This window comes from Cucumis sativus, chromosome 5 (genome assembly GCF_000004075.3).
Source record: "Cucumis sativus cultivar 9930 chromosome 5, Cucumber_9930_V3, whole genome shotgun sequence".
NCBI lineage: Eukaryota > Viridiplantae > Streptophyta > Magnoliopsida > Cucurbitales > Cucurbitaceae > Cucumis > Cucumis sativus.
The window spans coordinates 29262601-29284383 of NC_026659.2; the positions used below are offsets into that span (position 1 = coordinate 29262601).

The window sequence follows — 21783 nt, forward strand, 5'->3', positions numbered from 1 at the left end:
AACGATGGAAAAAGTGCTTCATGTAATTCTCCTTCTAAACGATCATGATACACGATCGTGTAATACTTTTTAAGGATGGGACAAATGCTTCGTGTAATTTTTCTTCTAAACGATTATGATACATAATTGTGTAAGAAATGATACATGATTGTGTAGTTCTTTTTAACGATGAGAGAAATGCTTCAGATGTGTTGACCATGCTAAACGATTGTGTTAACTAGGTAAACAATCGTTTAGATCATATCAAAGCGATCTTGATATTATGGAAGAGAAGTTGTAAGAAAGAAATAGAAGACGAAGAAAGAAAAGAAGATGAATAAAAATGTAAGAAAGAAAATCTTGAAGAGAAGCTGAAGAAATCTAGAAGAGAAGATGAATAAATCGCATAGAAGAAGAAGAAAGAGAAGCAATGAATCGTCCGCAATATCAAGGACAAATCTAGAATTTATGAAACATTTTTATCGGTTTCATGGACATTTTGATTTTGTTACACGATTCATAAACGTTTTGATGTTTTGTAATATTTATGAAAATTAACCTTTAAAATAATTATTTAATTTAAGGGAGCATTTTTAAAAATAACAAAATAAATTAAAATATTTACAAGCTATAACAAAATTTTGGATTATATCAATGATAGCCACTGATAGATTTCTATCAATGTGTATTAATACCACTGGTAGAAGCATATCAGTGGCTGTCAATGTCTATTATTGATATAATCTAAAAATTTGTAAATATTTTGTTAAATTTGCTATTTTTGATAATTCTCCTTTTGAAAACAAGTTTCTTGCTTAATTTATTTTTAAAAAATAATTAATTACCAAATATATCTTTTGTTAAGCCTATATATATATATAGTAACACTAATAGCTAGTTAAGTCGTTAAATTGTATTATAGCACCACTAAACCTAGGTTCAAGTTTTAGGAATTTCATTGTGCTAGTTGAATTAAACTCTAGTTTGATGTTTATGTTTATATATTTAGGTTGATATATTTATATAAATATTATTACTTACTTAATATTGATTTTATATATCAAATACATTTAAAATTATATTAATATAAATAATAAATTAGAAATCTAGTCCTAAAATTTTAAAATGTATTTATTAAGTCACAAATTTTTTTTATTTTATGTTTAATAACTCTTAATTATTGCGAATAGAAAAAAAAACCTATTTACAAAAGTATGGCAAAATTTATATATATATATTATATAGAGAGTTTAATGAATTTTTGTATTTTTAATGTTGAATGTATTTATATGAAAAATCAATTTTAAATTTAATAAATATTGAAAGTTAATGTTTGCTGGTTTGAATTGGAATAAAAAATTAATTTTGTAAGTATTTTTAAATAAATGAAACCTAAATTTCTCAATTTGTGAGGAATGATTACATTATTTTGAATATTTTAAAATATGTAAGAGATTTATTAGATGAGGAAAGGAATCTTTTAGGATAGAATCGATATATATTTTTTTCTTTTTTCTTTGAGAGGAGAGATACAATTGAGAATTAAAAGACCAAGTTCATAAAACACACATTCATTCACACTATAAACTTGCTGAAAGTAAATTTTAAAATAATTTTGAATTGAGGTTTAAGTTTTTAATCATTTTGAAAGAGGTTGGGGTAAAAATGAACGAATTTAATAATTAATTTGACGGTTTTAAATAAAAAAGAAGATTAATTAAAAATGTAAATAAATAAAAGAGAAAGCAGATCCAATGAGAAGGAGACAAGTGGAGGAAAGGAAAAGAGACAAGTGAAGGCACGTATTTCCAGGTCGTTAGAAAAAGGAATAGCACTATATAAAGACGCGTCATGGTTCCATTTTCTTCTCCATCAAAACTCAAAAGAAAAGAAAAGAGAAGAAAAGATCCTTCTCAAACCCTCTCCAAACGCACCGTTTCATTCCCAACTCAAAGTTAAAGAAAAAGCCTCGTAATAAATTCATCTTCTTGCTGTGTTCATCAATGGGTGAAGTGTCAAAGAGCGTGTCGCCCCCCTCAAGCCCAGGCGGAGAAAGTACGTCGTAATTCAGAAACATAAGTTGTGGAAATTGGAATTTGGGTACTGAGATTAATTATTTAGGGCTGTGTTGTGTTTGCACTTGGCAGGGGTGGATGAGAGGAACGTTCTGCAGAAACACGTAGCGTTCTTTGATAGGGATAAAGATGGGGTGGTTTATCCATGGGAGACATTCAAGGGGTTCCGAGCAATTGGCGCTAATTTGTTTTTGTCCACACTCAGTGCTGTTTTTATCAACATTGGACTTAGCTCCAAAACCCGTCCGGTAAATTTCATTCCTCTACTCTCCCATCCCTAATAATCAATATATATATTATTTACTCTTCTTTATTCTTTAATTTTGTTCCAATAAATAACATTCCAAATTTATCAACAATCTAAATTCTTATTATATAAATCTCTCTCATCTTCATATATTCGTACACTTTTTATAATCATTTATTCCTTTATCTTGCTTTTCATTTTCACTTCCCTTTCATTCCACGCTAAAGTTTTAATTAATAAATTATGTATATATAAGGTTTTTTCTTTTTTATGTTTTGAGTTTTTAAATTCCAAATCTTTTACTCCATCATATTTTCTAAGTGTGTCTATACATTTCTTAATTAAAACCATAAAGTTTTAAGACTTATATTTTAAAAAATATTATTTTATTATTGGCACAATATTAGATCGAAATTAATTTGATAGCACTTACTATTAAAATATGGTGATGTGTTTAGTAATTAGACATTTAATGATTCTAACTTTCAAAAAGAAATTAATTTGGCTTCCATTAATGGATGAACTAAAGGGCAGTTTTAATGAGTAATAATAATATACATTAGATAGAATTAGTTAACCAATTGATAATGGTCTCATACTTCTTATCAATGAGTTGAAAATTGTGTCTACAATTTCTTATTCATATATATGTTGGTTACCAATAGAGATAATTCTCTATCCATAGATCATAAATTTATCTTTTCTTTTATCTAATGAGAAAATATAGTATTTGAAGATATTTCGAGTAATTATTGTAATACTTTCCATGGCTAGGATTTTTTTCTACAAACATCCTATTTATTGATAATTGAACAAATAAAAAAGTCTAGCCACAAAATAATAGAAAAAAATCAAAACAATACTTATAATAAAGAGAAGTGAACAAAAAAGAAAAACTACCAAAGAACCCAATAATGAAAAGGTACAAACATCCAAAACTCCTTAAAGAGTGTTTGGACTTATCAATATGAAAACATCAAAATTCAAAACCCATATATATGGAATTTTCAAATTTTTTATACTTTTAATTAATTATTTAATAGACACACACACACAGACAAACATGAATGAATCAAGAAATTTGGCTAAAATCTTAATAATGTTCGTTTTTTTTTTTTTCTAAAAAAGAAAAGAAGTAATCTAATAAATTAAAAAAATCGGAAAATCGAAATAGAATAATTTATTTTGTATGCTATTTATGTGGTTTTGATACATATGCTTTATTTGATAGGGGAAGTTTCCTAATTTTCTATTCCCAATTGAGATAAAAAACATTCAACTCGCAAAACATGGAAGTGATTCTGGTGTATATGATTCTGAAGGAAGGTATATTATTGCCTTTAATAAGTATTATTTTATCCATCGAACTTTGCTTTTAAGTCCTACTTTATAACTAATTCCTTACATGTACTAGAAATTTTCAACTTTCTATGCAAAAGTAACAGTTTTACTCAAATTAAAGGTTCAATTTCTAATTAGCTATTGTGAAGTATACACTACGAGTCCTTCAATCTCTTCCAAGAAAAGGAATTATCACCAAGTTAAAATAGGTTTAACTTTTTTTTTCTTTATCAAATCTCTTTGAGTTACCTATTTTGGTTTATTTTATTGTTTATGGATACCTAACTTCGAATATGTATACTGACATTTCAAGACGAACATATGTTAGAATGAAATGATACTATGTGGAGTAAAGTATTGATGGAAGAGGTAAGAGAGTAGCCCAATGTTTCTGTACAAGTTGAAACGGTTAGTTACAAAAGTTTGTGATATTTGAATGGCAGATTTGTTAGTAAGAAATTTGAAGAAATATTCAAGAAGCATGCCCTAACCTACCCAGATGCCTTGACAGAAAAAGAACTTAAAGCATTGCTCAAGTCAAATAGGGAGCCTAAAGACTACAGTGGATGGTTTGTTTTTCTCTAACTCCCTACTCAGCTTTATTTCTTTACTATATAATTATGATTATATTATCATAACATTGTTTTGATTCTTATGATAACAATCTCCCATGTATGTGTATTGCATTTGTCCTTAAATAACATCTAAGTTCCAAAATTAGCTATAAGATGACGAGTCAATTTGATTTTTTTAGGTTAGGTTTATAAATTATTCTACACCTATGACCTATTTAATTTCTAGAAATGTTTTCAAAATCCAACCCATTTAAAGTATTAGTTTTTAAACTTTATTATTGATTTCATATATGACTATAAAAGTCTATTTTTTTTGTTAGCTAGACCAAAAATACAAAAGCATAATTTCAAAAGATGAAATAATTATGATATTCTAGATTAGTATCTATGTGTCTGATATTATAGGGGTTATATTGAATCATTTATTGGTGGAATGATCGGAGCGGATTTATTAAGGGATCAAAAACATGTGTTCTCTCACATTCTCGATTTTTGAATTTTCATGTTAATTTTGAAATATTAAATAACAATATATATTAAATAATATTTTACTTTTACTAAATTATAGTTTTAGTATAATGACTGTGTCCCTTACAAAGTCTCAAGGTTCATGAATTAATTCTCGTCGGTTACATTTATGAAATAGTTTTAATTTTTTTTTCAAATTATTTTTCTTTCTAAATTTCAATAATTTCCTAAATGGATTATAATTTGATTTCCTAAAAAGAATATTATTTTTTTAAAAGAAAAAAACTCATTTAACCTACCTTATTTCCCAGCCATAATTTGTTATCTAACAAAATATTTAGAAAAAAATGTAACAAAGTGGATGATTCAAACTTCCACTCTTTTAACAATATAATTTGAAAATTGATTATTCTTTCTTTTCACTTTTTTATTCAATTTTTAAATTCACATATTTACCTTATAAAAAATGATGTGAACATTGTCGGTCTTTCTTTATTGCTAAAAACGTAGTTTATGTTATTGTAACATTAGTGAAACATCGAAATATTTTTTTTACATTTTTTAGTGCGTTTATTATATAGTGTTTGATGTCTCCTATATAAAATTTTTATACCCTTCATAGCGGCATTACGTGGTCTTCAAGAAAATGAGGAAGGATAAAAGTTTGTATCTAAGTTTTTTAAAACTTGAGATGATTAGACATATTAGGCTCAATCAATTTGAGGCTTATATAATTTAAAATTCTGATTTTCAATTTGATCAATAATCTAATATAAATCTCTAAGATTGTTTTACATTTATCTTTTTACACACCTACAATTCCATCTATTTCTTTTGTCGTTTTTACTCTGTTCTAAATCTTAATATTTCAACCGATACGATCAGCAAAATGAGAAAGAAAAAAAGAAAAAAAAAAGTGTTGAAAAGTTGAAAAAATGTCAACAAAGCATAAAGACCATAGATATCAAATTTACTAATATAACCCAGGTAATAATATATATATATATACTATACGGGAGTTTAAAGTAAAAAAATTTTAATGGCAAAAAAAAAAAAGATGCTCATTTGTTGTATTTGTTATTGTAAATAGGGTTGCTGCATGGACAGAATGGACAACTCTATACAACCTTTGCAAAGATGATAATGGTTTACTTAAAAAGGAAACTGTGAAGGCTGTTTATGATGGGAGCTTATTTGAGCATATGGAGAAACAAAGAGCATCGAAAAAGAAGAAATGAAAAATATAAAAATCAAAATAAGGGTGTTTACATGTTTCTCTGCTTACACATTTCTCACTTTAGGGTAAATTTATACCATCTTGACATGTAGTCCCTTTTTTTTTTTTTCTCTTATAGGTTAAGAAAATGTTTAATGTTATGTTTTTTGATGCATTTATATGGACTTTGTGTGAAATGATATAAAGATAAATAAAATGTTTAATGTCATGTTGTTTGATGGACTTTGTGTGAAATGATATAAAGATAAATAAAATTGTTTGTATGTGAGATCTGAAGTCTTTTAAAAAATATAATACTTCAAAAAATATAACAAAGTGGTAAAATATTAGTATAGTTGTAAATTTATCAATTAGATTCAAAATAATTAAGTATATAATAACATTTTAAAGAATTTATAAATATATTAAAAAATTTACAAATATAGTAAAATTTGTCAAATTCTATCAATGATAGAAGTCTATCATCGATAGACATGTTGTATAAATATTGGTCTATCACTGACGAGTCTATCAACAATAGTTTTGCTAGATTTGAAATTTTTTAAAATATTGATGTATCCTTAATTATTATTTCTCAAATGGCCATCAATTATAATTACCCTAAATTAAAAGTAGAGAAACTTTTAGACCTTAATTTTTGTTTAGGATTCCAAACATATTGAAAATATAAACCGATCTCACAATTCTCATAGTTCTCCCATTACCAATTATTATTTAACAAATTTACAATCTACAAACAAATTAAACAACATAACCTAATGAGAGCATAAATGCTTGTTTTGTAATTTTAATCTTAATTTATATGAAACTCGGGATGTTACAATACCTTTCGAGAACTACAGGAAAAGTAATCAGCCTAACAAAGCAAGTCATGCCCTCATTCACTACAAGAAATTCTAGATCCCTAGACATTTACACTGTCAGTAGAGATGGTGTCAGGAGTTAGGACCTCTTTGGGAGAGGCAAGAATGTCCAATGCTTTACTTAAAGCGTCAAGATATATCAAAGAACTCTCGATGCATTGTTTTGTGCATCGAGAGTTCGACGCTTTAAGTAAGGCGTTAGGAATTCTAGGATATATCTCGATGCTTTACGTAAAGCTTTGGAAGTTAGCCTTTAAAAAATCCTCCCCTCTTCACAAATATGCGAAGAAGGTGAAAGAGATGGGTAGAAATAAAGTTCGTTAGGGTTGCTCATACCTCCGTCGTCGTTGTTATAAGTGTTGGTACCTTGTCATTGTGAGGTACCAAGTACATCGTCGCTGTTAGTGGTCACTCTGCCTGCTGCCACCACTCCCTCCATCTTCGTTTTGGCCGATCTATTGAATGGAAGTAGTTTCAAAATTTAAAACCCTAAATATAAACCCGTTTGAATTTGTTCTTAATTTTCTTTTCGATCAATGGGTTTCTTTTTTTATTCTAACACTTCCAATATTTCTTCTTGATTTATGTCTTTGTTATATTCAAAAGTTTGAAATGGGTTTTGATCGTACTTCATGTTCTTGACAACGATGGTAAGTTTAGTTCTAATCGCTGTTTTGGGTTTAAATTTTTTATGTGGGTTGGTGAAGTTTTTGAGTTTTGTTGAATGTTTTAGTGAGATTGATGTTGGGTATTGGTGAGACTTTTTACTCTAGTTCTTCTTACTTTGTCCTTCCTATAAAGATTTATTGAAAGTAATTTAATGTAATTCTGTAGGGAGAACTTTGTTTAATATTATTTGATGCTATGTTGAATGATAAATGATGATTGAAGGGTTGTGCCATAAATTTACGCCGGGAGTATCTTTTCTTAAAAAATCTATTTCCTATGAAGATTTGTACAGATTTAAAACTATGAATTGACAAGAAAAAGAGGTTTTTTTTTTTTTTTTAATACAAGCATCTTCACCAATTCTATCTGTTTGAATTTAGAACTAGGGATTGTTTTTATTTATTGCTTTTCTTTGCTTATGCTCATTGCCTTCTAACCAGTTCATGAGTGAGTTAATGCTTATAGCATAGGTTTGGTTAGATATTTGTGAGATTGAGACTTAGCTTATGGTGTTGTGTATGCCCATATCTAATTTTTACGCGACGAGTCATGGTCCTTGCATGCGAGATGTCCAGTATGTCTCTCGTCCTTGCGTACTACTAAATCCTCGTTGAGTACAAGTTTTTTCATTGCCTTTTCAAGTGTAAGTGAAACAATAGGTTTTCTGCATAATCCAGGGTTGAACACAAATAATTGATATCAAAGTTTAGTTATATATAAGGCTTACTCTTCACATTGGACGGTATACAATAACTATCTATACAGTATCAAGTAAAGATGTGCCTAAGCTAAACTACTATCTACACTAGAGGATTTGTAAAAGGTGGTAAGGAAGGTGGTGAGATTGGATTGTGAACTAACTTGTATTAAGAAAGAGTGAAGGAAAGTCTCTGCGTAATTAGGCGATTAAGCCATGCGAAAACCTTGATGTGATAGAGATTAGTTAACCAGTCTCTGATTAAGGTGAGCACCTCTCAGTGCCTAAAACGTCACACTTGCTCACCTCTCACGATGCAACTGATAGAACTTGGTTAAGCAAGATCTATTTAGGAGTGTTTACTTACAAGACTTATAACACTTCTCTTTTAAGGGTGACAACCTCTCAGCACCAATTACGAACAATTGTTCTTCTTTCGAGACACAAGTGATGGAAGTTATCTCGCCAACGTGGGTTAGCGGACGAAGACCTGGCGGCGCTGGTGGTTGGCGGACGGAGACGCAACAGATACTCCCCAACCGGTAGACGAACTAGGCGAAAATCGTGAGATCGGAGAGGCAGACGGCTAGGCGACGGCATGAGGTCGGGAATTTCAGACGGAGAAGAAGAGAAGAAGGGAAGCAGTGGTGGTCGGCGCTTAAGGCAAGGAGAAGGGAAATCAAAAAAAAAAAAAAAAAATGAGAGAGGGCTGCGTGCGATGAAGAAGGGGGAATTTTTTTTTTTTATAACTAATAATTAAAATAATAAAATAAATATATATTATAAATTTCAAATTTCTTTCTCACCCTTAACATCTTTTCTTTCAAAAATATTTTAAATCTTGAATTAAACGAAAAGATTTCTTAAAATAACATACGTTAGAATTCGGGGTGTTACATAAACAACATTAGTGACAAAATGTACGTACCTTCCAATATGGTAAGCCAAACAAAATTGATTGTTTCTTCCACATTCCTTTCAACTCTTTTTGTCTCTTTCTTTTTTTCTTATCAACTTTTCCAAAGCAATTTTGAAAATCTTTAAGTCGGACATCAATTGCATTTCCATTTGCAATCCTAAGAACTTATCAGTCTTTTAACTTTCCCATCAAACCGTGACTTCTTTCTTCTATACGAATGAGATGAAGGCAAAAAACATCTATGACCTATACACACTAATTTCTTACTATGGTACAACCACTGAGAATGTGTGTGCTCCCCACAAATTGGACATGCCGTCTTGCCCTTTTTTTGACACTCAACAAGATTTCCAGAAGCAAGAAAGTCATTGATCGTCCACATAAGCATCGCTCTCAAATTGAAGTTTGATTTGTTAACTACATCGTAAACTTCCACTTCGTCTCATAACAATTTCAAGTCATCAATTAATGGTTGCAAAAAAATGTCAATGTCATTGGCAGACTGTTTAGGACCAAGAATAAAAAAAGTTAGCATTACATTTTCTTTTGACATGCATAATCAAGGAGGTAGGTTGTATGTCACAAGCATGATTGGCCAACAATTGGACCTACTACTAAGGTTAGAGAATGGGTTGAAACCATCGGTTGCAATACCGAATCTCTCAAGTTTTGTGGTTCATTTGAAAAGTGTAGCCACTTTGCGTCAATTGAGTCCCATGAAACACAATCGACTGGATGACGCATCTTTCCATCACTACTTTTATGGTTCATATGCATGTTAGTAATTCAGCTACATCATGCATTTGAAACATTCGTTTGTCTTGGAATCAATGGATAGTATCTTAACACTTTTGATGGAACACCCTGTTTCATTCTTTTGGTGCGCTTATCTACCTTCCATCGAGAATGTCCATAAATTGGACATGTCTCTAAATCTTTATTCTCTTTTGTAAACAAGCAACAATCATTTTCACAAGCATAAATCTTTTCATACCCTAAATCAAATACTTTTAAGAAATTCTTTACTTCATAAGTAAATTTTGGGATAACATTGTTAGGAGGCAGCATATCGTGCAACAACTGTAAAAGGCTTGTGAAACTTTTATCGGTCCAATCATTAATAGCCTTTATCTTATATAAAGATATCACAGTTGACATTCTTGTATATTTTGTACAATGAGGATACATAGAAGTGTTTGCATCTACGATCTTTTAATTAACATCACTATTTACTAATGGTTCATCCACTTTTTCGTCGCTTATGAAAGAACTTCTTGATGATTCATGTTCCTACATATCTTGCATGGAAATAAAATTTTGTCTACTCCACCTGACATGTTCTCTACATGTTTCACAAAGTTCTATGCTCCTCTAAGATATTCATTGGTTGCTCTATTAAAAAAGATTCAAGTATGCAATTAATATAACTAACTATATTAATCTATTTTAGTTTCATAAAAATTTGACATTTCCTTGCGTGTTCAAATGAACCCAATCTTTTTGCAACATTATATCTTCAAATTATTGCTACAAGAATGTGAAATATAATTGAGAACCAACTCTATCCAAAGTGAAATCGAGAATACTAGTATACAAAGGTAACATCAACAAAGTACAATTATGAGAAGTACATTTCTACGATTCTGAGAAGTATATTTCAGTATTAGTCATAAGTCCAGACCATATACAAAGCACATTTTATTAATAAACTAGGAGAATAAATGACAATTATAACATATTATAAGAAGTTAACATAATTCAAACAATGTAAAAGAGAGAAGAAACCAAGTACAATTCAAGCATGAAGAAAGAAAATTGAGATATTACGCTTTAACTAAAAAAAGTATCGAATCGTAATATTTGCTATTTACAAAAAAAAAAATAGAATAAAACACATCTTAAGAATGGGCCAATAACAAGAGGATTGATGCTCAAATTGTTGAAAGAAATTAGAAACTAAAAGTAAAGGATGTAGAAAATTCATTAAAAAACTAAAATTCTACATATTTAGTTTAAACTAACTAAAATTCTATACTGCCTTTTTTTTTCCTTTCCTTTCTCTTCTTTTTTCTGTTCTTTTCTATTAAATAATTCAAAATTCTGATTGGTTATAAATTTTCATATGATAAAAGGCTACCATTAATGTCTCTTATAATAAGGTTTAGAGAGAAAATTAGAAACCAATGAAACAATACCATGCATAAAATGTTCAAATAGAAAACATAAGCAATGTAAGGAAAAAGAGGGTGGGGTGTCTAGAAACAAAGTACCAACCATTCTTTGTTGAGTTGTTCTCGCCAAAAGAAAATCTAACAAAAAGTTTAACAATATATCTAAAGCATTCATTATTGTTTGAATAGTGTATAGTTTGTTCATGTTCGTATACCTTTATACACTCTCTTTTAGAAGGTTTCATAGCTAGTAACTTTCAATCTCATAAAAAGATTCTTCAATTATAAGAAAATACATCCATCCATGAGAATGATATCAAGCTAGTAGTAAAATGAGCATAGGTCAACTAACTTAAGTTGCAATATTAACTTAAGTCATAGTTTTGATTTCCTCTTTACCATTAACTGAGAAAGGTCAGTCTTAGGATTTTCCAATAAGGATGAGAAAACATTAACTTCATGGATGGACTAGCATTAACATTAACCTTGTGTACTACCTCTCTCATGTTTATTCATATTTTACTTTCCTCTCTCTCATTCTTTTCCTTTTTTTTTTCATTTATCTAATTCTTGGTAATGTATTTCTCATCCTTACTTGGTGTCAATGGAGAATTATATTGTACACACTTTTACAATGAAGAATGATACTCTATTTTTAATTATCTAGTTCTTGGTAAGCTCTTGCTGGCAAAGAATTTCAAAAAATTCTGCTAAACTATATCAAACATTTTGTGTGCTCAACATATCATGCTTAAAACTATTTTACATAAGCTTCTTTGAGGATATTTTGATCCTCCTTTTAGTGGTACAAAAGTCACATAGAGCTATTATGCTAGTACAAGTCTTTTAGCAATTGCAGAAAAATCATATTAAAATGAACTTTTGTCACTCAAAAACTTGATGAATTTATAATGTCATATTAATTTTAAGTACTCTCAATTAAAGTTTAACTGTGTTCTTCTCAGTTTGGAGGGTGTCGAAAATGTTGTTCAGTGGAGAAGTGTTTAACCTTTTTTCCTGTAGGTGCAGAACCCACTTATAAGACAAGAGTGATTACTGAAGTTTTTATACCTAGCTGAAAGTTAATCTTATGTACTTATTATGATGTGATCTTTCCCTACAAAATACCATATTTTTGTTGTGCTCAAAGATGAATACCCAACTACATTCTTTTTCTGCAGTTTCACTTTTTCTACAATGATAGAGAATATGTCGAAGATATGGGAAGCTGCAAAAGCTTACTATTATGTTGCAAAGGTAGATATTACAACTTGTTTGATGAATTTTCTCTTTACTCCATATTAGCTACACTTTCTTTATATACTTTCTCTAGCCCACCTCTCTTGCATATTTCAAATATGTTTTTTGATAGGTTCTATTATTTATGCACTGTCAATTGGTTTGGCATTGTTGTATATCTGAATTTTTTAATTTTGGAGGGTAAGCAGATAATATGAGAAATATGTTATCAGTAAGGGAACGAACATATCGAGGAAATTAATAGTAATTAGCATAAAATTTTAATGGTCAAGTTCACCCATTATCTACAGGATGTTATCTAACTTGGTTGTATGTCCGGTCAAACTCATTTTATACTAAGGATTTTAGTTGAGAATATCAAATCTAATTTCCTAAAGTCCTCTCTGATTTTTTTTCTATTATAATAGCCCACCAATAATTATTGTTGGTAGGCTTATCTCTAACCTCTAAGCATTTCTTGTTGACTTACACTATTGAATAATTAAAAAAGTGTGGTGTATGGTGGTGGGTGAGTTGAGTTGTTTATGCCTTAAATATTCATTGGTTCCATTAATTTGAGGTAAATATTCAAGGATTTAAGTTATGATAACAATTAAAGAAGGCAATTCTGTTTTTGTGGCGTGTTTTTAGAGATGAAGATGGAAGATTGGTATGCATGCAGATTGTATTCTATTTTTTGGTATGCACAACCATAGTATTTACTTCCTTATATTCATGTTGTCTTTTTAGGTTCTAATGGAGCCAACAAAGTTCATGAAATTTCCTTCAAAGAAGCTAATCACGGTCATCAAAATACACTAGCTACTTTGCTTGTACAAAAAATCATGTTATATGTATTATGATGGTATTTACACTGGTTTTGATTAAGGGCTGTAATTTCATACTTGTAAATTATTCAAACTTGATTAGAAATGTACGAATATTACAAAGTGTATTATAGTGTATCTATATTAAAGTATCGACCATTTGTTTCTATATGGGTCTTATGTATTATAACATTATTGTTATTCAAATTGTTCGTGTAATGGCGGAGCGACAAGAAGAACGGGAAAAAACGATATTAATTGAGGAATTTGCAACATAAAATAAATGTCATAAAATGAAAACAATGACATTTTTGTTATAAAAAAATTTGTTACGATTGCCTATATTTGACAGGAAAAAATTGTCGTCAATAGCAAAATAATGACATTTAATTTTCTAAAAAAACTGTCACGATTACCTTATATTTGACAGGAAAAAATTGTCGTCAATTTTGAAAAGATGACATTTATTTTTAAAAAAATTGTCACGGTTAACATATCCTTGACATTTAAAATATATCATAATAAACAAATTTGTGACATTTTTTAATTGTCGTTAATACGCAAATGATGACAGTTATTTGTTGTCATAATATAAAATATGACAGTTATTTGTTGTCATAAAATAGTAATTAACGATATTTATTTTTTGTTATGAATAAACTTATTGTGACGGTTTTCAAAAATTGTCATGGAAGGACTTTCCATAACTTTCGATACTATGACTGTAAATAACTGTCATGAATTTTATTCGTAAAAGAAAATAACTGTCGTCGTAGACCATTTTTGTTGCGGTGACAGTGTTCACAGAAAGACAACTTATTGCTGATTTCTTGAGGTAGGATGTCTTATTTGGATAGAGCATCAAGACTCTTTTGGCTGATGTGGGATAGTCTTTTGTGCCAATGGTTAGCCTCAGTTAGATTTAGTGCAGAAACAACATCAGCTTCCTTTAACATTTCAACCCTTTTTAAGTATAGAAAGATCATTTACCTTTTCTCCAACCAATACTACTATAGAGTCCATAAAACCTGAAAAACTCAAACTTTTTTTTTTGTATTCACACCCTAAAGAGTCAAGCATTCCTAGAAAACTTGTTGGTTCCTTACAATATCTTACCTTTTGCTAATTACTCAACCCGATATCCCCTTCTCCGTAAATCGTGTCAGTCAATTCATGCACAAACCAACATTCATTCACTTTTCTGCAGTCAAATGCATCCTTTGATATTTATGTGGTACTCCCACCCTTGGCATACATTTTCGCAAAGGTTCGTTCTCTCTCCAAACCTTTTGTGACTCTGATTGGGCAGGTGATACTTATGATCGACAATCCACCTCAAGATTCATTAACTTCCTCAGCTCAAATCCAATCTTTTGGTCTTTTAAAAAGCAATCTATCGTTTCTCGTTCCTCCACCGAAGTAGAGTATCATTCTCTCGCTAATACTACTGTAGATCTTTACTGGCTCCGACAACTTCTCTGTGACCTTCATGTTCCTCTCACAACTCCACCAACATTATGGTGTGATAATGCTTCCGCTATATCTCTGGCTCATAATCCTTTTTTCATGCTAGAACCAAACACATGCATTGAGATTGATTACCATTTTGTTCAAGAAAAAGTTCTTCGTAAAGACATATGTGTTAGACACATCGCTTGCGAAAAATAACTTGTTGATATACGATCAGAAAGCCACTTTTGTCTCCCACCTTTCTTCACATTCGAAACGACTCCGCCTAAGTCATTCGTTGGAGGGGATATTAGAAAATAATATCATATTACAAAATCTACTCCTACAATCCAGCTCTTTATTGTAAATTGATTTGTAATTATCTTTTACCACATTGGTATCATCAACCATGGTATAAATATTCATTTTGATCAATCAAAACAACAAGCAAATTCAATACAATTAATTGATAATTTACAGGGACGGAATAGTTATAGTTTAATTTCAATTTGGTTGCCATAATTTAAGAAAACTTGTTGATCTCCACAATATTTAGTTAAATACTCACAAGAGTTTGAAAATTTATTTGAGGAAAGCATCACAGATTAGGTCTAAGAAGTTGTGCACAGTTGAATACAATAGAATGAAAGAGAAACACTGTATCAAATAGTTATTATTTGAAAGCATATATGAATTTCACATTCAACAAATCAATTATTAAAAGATAATGATATTGTAGCCATCTTATTGAATTGTTTTTGCAAACAGTGAAAAGTGTAGAAAACAAAAGAATAAATTGTTGGGTTTTATATAGAGATAGAGTGGGATAATTAAAAAGATGTTTCCAAACAAATATGAAGCTCAACCATAATACAGAGAGAGACAAAGCTAAAACTTTTAAAATCACACAAATCCAAATTAATTAAAACAACAAATCAAACCTATTAGTTTATAATATTCCAATTATTTTGACTAAATAATCAAATAATCACTGAAATTAGTATAATTGTATAAACCCAAAAAATTCCTTGCATGGGATCAATCACCAAAAGCCCATATAAAAATACCCTTTCAAAACCTTCAATAACACATCTCTCCTCTCTTCCATATCATCTCTCTCAAAATGCCTTTATTTTTTCCCCTCTCACTCTTCCTCCTCCTCTTCACTTCCACCCTCCCCCTGCCGTCCACGGCCGCTCCCACCGGCCAGACGTCCTTTGTCTATGGCGGCTGTTCTCAATCCAAATACACTCCGGGTTCAACCATCGAGTCGAATCTCAACTCCCTTCTCACCTCTCTTCTCAACTCGGCCTCTTTCACACTCTACACAAACTTCACCGTCGCAGGTGCTAGCGACGGTGACACCGTGTACGGTCTCTACCAATGCCGTGGGAACCTGGAGAACATAGCATGTGCGAAATGCGTGACGCACGCCGTGGCTCAATTGGGGTCGTTGTGCCTAGACGCGTGCGGTGGAGCGTTGCAGTTGGAGGGGTGTTTTGTGAAGTATGACAATGTGAGCTTTTTGGGTGTGGAGGACAAGACGGTGGTGGTGAAGAAGTGTGGGGCTGTGATGGGGTATGATTCCGGTGGGTTGGCTAGAAGGGACGCTGTGTTGGCGTATTTGGCCTCGGCGGACGGTGCGGGAGGGTATCGCCCGTTTAGAGTGGGTAGTTCTGGGGATGTTCAAGGGGTGGCACAATGCGTTGGGGATTTGGATGGTATGGAGTGTCAAGATTGTGTTGCCGCGGCGGTTGGGCGACTTAGGACGGACTGTGCATCGGCCGGGTGGGGCGATGTGTTCTTGGGGAAATGCTATGCTCGGTTCTCCCATGGTAGTGTTCGACCTCATGACGGCGGTGGCGGCGGAGGAAATGGTATGCATGTTCCTTATTTCAAATTTTATTAGTATAATTATATATTTTATTTCTAAAAATTCACAGAAAGAACAATTTCTTTAATTTAAATCTTCCTAACAATTGGATGAATGAAACTATTTCCCAAAATTTTATTAAATTACAAATACAAAATTTTAATTATGATTATAACTAAAGCTTTGTTTTCGTTATTATTGATTTTTGTAACATAGTTTTGGAAAATGAGTACTTTGAGTTCAATTATTGTGAGGTAGGGTAGGTTACTTTACCAGCCGAAGGGTGAGTCAATGTTCCTATTAATATTTTGACATACTACACCTCTATTTAAATTTTAAGTTAAAATAACATTTTAGGATATATAGTGTCAAATGTTTAATTTTTTATTGCTATTATTTATCAATCTTGATCCAAATAAACTTTATCAAAATTACACCATAAAAATTTAACCATTTAAAGTGTATAACTTAAAATTGATTAAACTTTTAAATACGCAGACCAAAACCATATTTTAATCTAAAATTTAAAGACACTTTGGATGTGCACCAAATATAAAAAGTAAAGTTAATTTAAGTTCTCAACTCAAAAAACAAAAAGAAAAATAAACATTTTTAAAGGTCGGTTCAAAATTGACTTTAGGACTAATCTTTAGGATTTAGAAGTGAAGTGAAAAATATACTCAATTTTATATGGTTTAGTTTTGATAATTAAAACTGTTAAATGAATTAATTGTTAATTTACAATCAAGTAAATTATTCCAATAATAATTATATATTAGAAGAAAAAAAAAGCCTTGTTTGAAAGGTGTAAATAGTATTTATACTTTCATGTGCATATAAAGGTGTGAATTGGAGGCTTGGGTCAATGTGATGATTACCAATTTCTTTTCTTTCACATCTTTTCATGCATTTAGTTTCTAATATTTTATTTTTCTTTTAAAAAATAGTACAAACATTACAAATTTATCCATATCTATTAATATTTATCTTATATTTTTAGTAAATATTTTGATTTAAAATTTTATATTTAAAAATTATCTTTTATTATATTTAAATCTAAATAAATGGCATTCTATTTTTGTAGTATAAAGTGAAAACTTCACATTTTAACACTTAACATCTTTTACAGTTATATTTATAAATGTTTAAACAAGGGAATCCAGTTAGAGAATCCCATCATTTTTATTATACAATTTTGAAAATGGAAAATTTTTAGAATGCAACTGATTCCAATTTACCCATTTCCATCCAAGAAAGTAAAGACAATAGAAAAGGAAAAGAATTTCAATAAAAAGCAAAGGTCCCTCAAATTTTGTAGCTTTGTTATTACACAAAATTAAATTACATGTTAATTTGATTTAATAAAATTTTGTTATATAGCAAAATTGTATTATATTTTGTAAATAAGTTGTTATTTTGTTATATATTTGAAAACATAATGTGTATTATTATTTACATTGTAAATAATTTTGGTTTCTTTAGACGGTAGAAACGACGACGTAGAGATTGAGAAGACATTGGCAGTAATAATTGGACTGATTGCTGGAATTGCGTTCATAGTTGTTTTCCTCGCTTTCCTAAGCCATTATTGTGACAAACGAAAAGGTAATTCTTATATACATGCAATCAAATAATTACTTACTCTTCCTATCCATCCTAGTCATTATTCTTATCATTAAAATAATTTGGAATTTAAATTACTCATTCTAGTTTTAAAAGCTTACCTTCATTTCATAAATAACATAATTGATTTATCATGTTAGAAATAAAGTTAAAAATTGATAGACTTGTTTTTCTAAAATTTGATGAACATATCCGACATAGTACAAGAATTTGAGAAGACAATTGTAAAACAATTTTTAAAAAGAATGAAATGTGGCTTATACATAACTATAACTCTCTAAGTTCAATAATTAAACTTAGAATGTAACTCATTTAATATTTTACCATTTTAGTTTCTAACCTTTTGTGTACATAATGCATTTTTCAAATCATTGTTCGTTACAAGAATTATTTACTTAAGTTAACCAAGACCGATTAAGAAAAATATTTATTTAGTTTATAGAAACTTGAAGAAGTAATTTAATGGATAGATCTAAATTGATTTGGTATATGGATGTGGACAGGTGGGAAATGATATGATATGGATGTTTGGATGGATGATTGTAGGATCCAATTCCCTCCAACATGTTGTTTTGAATTTGGCTATGGGTAATTTGGTGGTGGGTTCTTCTCTTTATAGTAAATTCAAAAAAGAATAAAGAAAAAAAAAGAAAAAAGAAAATCCTTTTTAGCTTCTCATATTGTTATCCTGTCACTAAAAGAAAACCACAAAGGTTGAGAGTATATATAAAAAGAAGTGATGTGCAATGGTATAAAGAAAAAAGGTCGGTTCATTGAAAGAAGCTACAACAACAAAGAGAAAGAAAAAAGGCTCAAAAGATTCGACATGTCGGACCCACTCAACTTCAAGTTTTATCTTCATATCAATTAATTACATCTTGCTTTTTTCCCTTTTCAAAAATTATTAATTGAGAATTATATATATATATATATATATATATATATATATGATTGAATGCCTTTTTTTTTTTTAATTTTTTTTCTTTAATGGGAGAAAAAAGAAAAAGAAAAGATGTACTATGGGGATATGTGTTCTTTGGTGCTATGATGAAAGTCTCTCTTGTCTCTACTTTATGTTAGTGTTGGTAATTAATTAAACATATATTTCATTTCATCCTTATAATCCCTATTACTCAAATTTAATGATCAAATTATATATATATTGGATTATTTTTTAAAATAACAAAATAAATTAAAATATTTACAAACTAATCTAAAATTTTCAATGCTACTCGTTATAGTCTTCTATCACTGTACCATATCAATGATTATCAATAATATAATTTGTTATATGTTATAAAAATTTTATAAAATTTGCTATTTAAAAAAAAAATTCATATATATTGTTATTTTTTAAAATAAGTTTTTTTAAATAGAAAAGTAAAGTGTTTTTGACAATTACTCAAGATAAAATTTAAAACAGTTTTAAAGTTTATTTTAAATATAAATTTTATCAAAACTGTTTAAATAAAAATGTTTTTTAAAAATATTTTTTTAACTCAGTTCAAATAGGTTCTTAGTCTTTCATTATGATAGATTGTTATTGTATCTAATTTCTCTAACACGTTTTGTCAGTTAACAAAATAAAAAAAAGAAATGATAATTCATCTATGAACTCAATTACTTTTATGGTATTAGAAGTAAGAAAATTTTGTCTTTATGATTTGGACTAAAGGTCATAAATGACAAATCCTTTGATAATGTAAAAGTTAATGCACTAAGTGTCTCTTCGAAATGACCCGAGAAAAAAATGTTTTCTAAAACGTGCGTTTTCATTTAAACATTTTAAAAAAAAAAAAAAACTCTTTTGAAAGAAAAATAAGAGTGTTTGTGATGTAATCAGACAGTCATAATAAACAGCACAAATAGATATTAGTCATTTTTCTGTTATTAGTTTTCTGTTATTTTCTGTTTTTAGCTGTTTTTTCTGTTTTCTTCAAAACTAATCAGTTACAATAACTGATTAGTTACACTCAAACAATTAGTTGTAACCATCATTCACATCTATAAATAACCATTCTCCTATTGAGAATGGCAGAGAATTCTTTTGAGAGATCAATCCAACTTTGAATTACATCAGTTTGACAACTTTTTTTCAAACGGTAATCTTAAGTAAAATTTGTTTGATTTGTAACTGAGTAAAAGATATGTATATAGAATTTCTTCATGAATATTTTGATAGAAGTTCGACAATAATCATCAAGGATATTGGTTTGAGGTGGTCAGGGATAGCTACTATAAAATGATAATTTGGCGCGAGTGGTCATTGGAAGTCAAATGAGGACAATCACAAAAAAAAAAAATAGTTGTTGGCAATTAGCCTATAACAATCATAGAAAAACAATTGACAAAAGTTGATTGGTAATGTTACCATAAAACAATTGACAAAAATAAGCCAACAACCGTCACAGAAAAATGACCAACAAAAGTTGATAGGCAGAGGCCACGAAAAAACAACGAAAGAAAGTTAGTCGACGGCAGTTAACAGAGATGGTTGTCAAAGGATGGTTGGTGATGATAGTTGAAGGTGTTGGTCGGATTGTTTCATACAAATTAGGGAGATTAACCAAACACAAAATTTATTTTTCTAAAAGTTGGTTTTAGGTGTTTATCTTAAACCACATTATTTTATAAACTCAATTTTTCAAAATTTATTTTAGGTGCTTGCCAAATACATGATATTTTTTCCAAAACAACTTATTTTTTAATTTAATCACTTGAAAATGCAATACAAACACACCCTAAATTAATTAAGAACACACAAAGCCAAATAGAATGCAATAGCCAACAAATACACAAAGTGATAGGAAATATATGAATACAAGTATATACAGTGGTTGGATTAATTTAGTGTACATCCACTTTAAGAATCAACTTAGAGAAATTTTATTAAGTAATCAAGTTACAAATTACAGAATTTCAACAAAGAATCAACAATCTATAATTCAAGTTGAACCCAACTATACCGTCAACCAAACACCTTTGTCCCAAGAGAACTGCATGCACTATGAAGCCGCTGAAAATCGAGACCCAAAACTGTCGAAAATCGTCTCCACTGACTCAAGACCTACACATCGACCAACCCACTACAAATCATGAAGAACCAATGACAAATCACGGCCATTTGAAACCTACTGCTAAGAAGACAAAACCATCCTTTGCCGAGGTTGATACACAATCAGCAACACTCATCATTCAAAGACGATACTTACTCCAACAACGTACACGCGACGTCAATGTCTACTATTCCCACTAATTAACTAGGGGACTGACTAATAACTATCTTCAACGTACATGCGAAGCACCCTTACAATCATAGAAGTGGATTCAAGTCATTCCTACAACGACAACACGAGCTCCTTGAAAAACGCGATCGTCTAAGAGACCAGGTCGAGTTCTTAAGAGAAACACATGCCAGTAGAACTAGCAAGTTCGTTTCAAGATGGCAGCGGATGCATGTAAGTTTATGAAAACTTTTTATTGTACTTTCTACTTATAAGTCTCATCTCACAGCTTACAACTTGCATGGTG

General features: G+C 30.0%; 2 protein-coding genes across 2 annotated transcripts; both read left to right on the plus strand.

Annotated features, from left to right (window-relative positions):
- Positions 1 to 1805: 1805 nt before the first annotated feature.
- On the plus strand, positions 1806 to 6156 carry LOC101213829 (probable peroxygenase 5). Its single transcript, XM_004142323.3, has 5 exons — positions 1806 to 2034; positions 2127 to 2302; positions 3533 to 3627; positions 4086 to 4211; positions 5776 to 6156. Exons 1-5 carry the CDS (start codon positions 1983 to 1985, stop codon positions 5921 to 5923), a joined length of 597 nt encoding a protein of 198 aa, XP_004142371.1. The 5' UTR covers positions 1806 to 1982; the 3' UTR covers positions 5924 to 6156.
- Positions 6157 to 15832: 9676 nt separating this feature from the next.
- On the plus strand, positions 15833 to 19372 carry LOC101213591 (plasmodesmata-located protein 6). Its single transcript, XM_004142322.3, has 3 exons — positions 15833 to 16633; positions 18112 to 18234; positions 18756 to 19372. The coding sequence occupies exons 1-3, from the start codon at positions 15880 to 15882 to the stop codon at positions 18764 to 18766; spliced, it is 888 nt and encodes a 295-aa protein (XP_004142370.1). The 5' UTR covers positions 15833 to 15879; the 3' UTR covers positions 18767 to 19372.
- The last annotated feature ends 2411 nt before the right edge of the window (positions 19373 to 21783 follow it).